Source organism: Benincasa hispida, chromosome 10, assembly GCF_027475165.1.
Source record: "Benincasa hispida cultivar pf3 chromosome 10, pf3_genome.v1.1, whole genome shotgun sequence".
Lineage (NCBI taxonomy): Eukaryota > Viridiplantae > Streptophyta > Magnoliopsida > Cucurbitales > Cucurbitaceae > Benincasa > Benincasa hispida.
In genome coordinates this window covers 47,712,216-47,714,267 of record NC_143487.1, presented here as the reverse complement: position 1 = coordinate 47,714,267, position 2,052 = coordinate 47,712,216, and the positions used below count along the sequence as shown (strand labels likewise).

Below are 2,052 nucleotides of genomic sequence, written 5' to 3'. Positions count from 1 at the left end.
TTAAGGTAGAACAGAGTACAAAAAGCTTTCAAGTACAATGATCCCAACACAATTCTACATTGGAACAAAACAGGAAAAGATAGAACTTCACTAATGTAGACAACTTGGTGAACTCTTTGCATCCTTCATACAATGGCTTCTTAGCATCATTAAGCAATTTTTCGAATCCATTGGGATTGTTTGAATATTGCTCCTGAGCAATTTTAACCATTTCTTTTATATTTCCAACATCGTTCTCTTCATACCTACAGTCAGATAATTTTCCATGCAAGGATGATCTAGGAAGTTATTCACCATGCCAAAACCAAACCTTATCACTTTCATCAATCTCATTAAAATATAAAAGATCTCTAATATCATTGCTATTATGACTTTGACAATTTCCACATTTCAAACAAGGACAACGTATAGTAGTATTATTTGTATTGGAAAATCCAAATTTGGTGAAGTTTTCCACACCCAACTCAAACTCTTTAGATAATCTACTCTTTGTCATCTATGATTTATCCATACTGATAATAAGCTAATCTTGGAACTACAAAAAAAGTATTACAATAATTCAAATTAGATAACTCATACAACTTATAAAATTTGTATGGAAATTGATGTTTATATAGAACTTAAGAATCTTTATTTGTAGAAGGTGATTGAAGACATAAAAACCAAGCAGATCAGCAAAATTAACATCTAAAACATAAACAACCCACCAATTCGCACAAGCTTAAGAAGCTATCAAACGATTGAAGAAAATTTGTTACGGTAAACATAACTTGAATTAGCGAAGGTTAAATAAAAGGGAAAGGAAAGAAGACTTACAACATGGAAAAATTCCTTTTTATTCTTCTTCCCAAAGACCACTTCCCAGACATGTGGTGAAAATGGAGCTCTTTTATTCAAAAGTTCTCTTAAAGCTTTCTCATTAATCAAGAACCCCTTTTGCTTCAAGGTTTCTACGACAATATGAGCTTCATCCACACCCTTTTCATTGCATAACTCATCAATTAAGCCAACAAAAGCGTTTAGATTTGGAGAATGCCCAAATTCTAACATCTCAATACAAAAAGCTACAACATCCTCTAATTTTTTACATTTGTATAATCCCTGTATTAAGACACCGGAACTGAAGGCATTAGGAGGAATACCATTATTCTGCATTTTCCTGAAAATCCTAATTGCTCCATCAAGCTTCTCCGCCTTGCAAAACCCATCAACGACAGCAGTGTAAATCACAACTTCTGGAATTGTACCCTTTTCACGAATCAAAGCAAATAGCTTCATTGCTTCTTGAATAAGCCCATCTTTACAGAGTCCATCAAGCATAGCGACAGCGTATGGAATTATTAGACCAGTCTCCTTCATTTTCCTGAATATCTCATTGGCTTCTGGAGGACTGCATGCCAAAAGTTACCTCGATTATCTTGTCGACAGTCATCTCCAACCTAAAACAAAGGAAACCAGACGACACCACCGGTAGCAGACGACCACGGACGGTAACACTGACGGACTAGAGAAATGCGGGCGGCGGCGACTAGGAGAAATATGGACGACCAAGGGTTTGGGGAAGGAGAGAAATGGAGAAAATAAAATTATAAATTTAGGGTTTTTCATTCCAGTAAGAAAACAAGTATTATTAGGTATTTTTTTTATATATTTTACTTGACACTACAAAAATGTCAAGTATTCACGTGTCAAGTAAGACCTTATATTACTTGACACGAAAATCGTGTCAAGTAAAGGTTCACGTGAAAATATCTGAAATATTTCATCAATCTCTGCTTTTTTAACTCTTTTACTTGACACAAAAAAAATGTCAAGTAAGAGTTTCTTATACTTAACATGTGAAACATGTCAAGTAAGATCTTATATTACTTGACACGAAAATCGTGTCAAGTAAAGGTTCACGTGAAAATATCCGAAATATTCCATCAATATCTGCTTTTTTAACCCTTTTACTTGACATTTGTTTTTGTCCAAAATCATATTACTTGACGTTTTTTTCCACAGAAACGTCAAGTAATTAAAAACTACAAGTGTCAAATAATGTAGATTTTG

At 34.0% G+C, this 2,052-nt stretch overlaps 1 protein-coding gene across 1 annotated transcript; it reads right to left on the bottom strand.

Annotated features, from left to right (window-relative positions):
• On the bottom strand, positions 1-1,359 carry LOC120089116 (uncharacterized). Its single transcript, XM_090306402.1, has 2 exons — positions 817-1,359; positions 1-54 (listed from the first exon to the last, which is right to left on the bottom strand). Exons 1-2 carry the CDS (start codon positions 1,357-1,359, stop codon positions 1-3), a joined length of 597 nt encoding a protein of 198 aa, XP_090162528.1.
• Between the last annotated feature and the right edge of the window lie 693 nt (positions 1,360-2,052).

What these genes read in the sequence shown, in the direction of transcription:
- LOC120089116 (XM_090306402.1), bottom strand. Translation starts at nt 1,359, where the DNA reads ATGAAGGAGACTGGTCTAATAATTCCATACGCTGTCGCTATGCTTGAT. An exon ending in AAAAGGAATTTTTCCATGTT is followed by an intron (nt 55 to 816) that starts GTAAGTCTTCTT and finishes GTTCCAATGTAG; the next exon opens with AATTGTGTTGGGATCATTGT.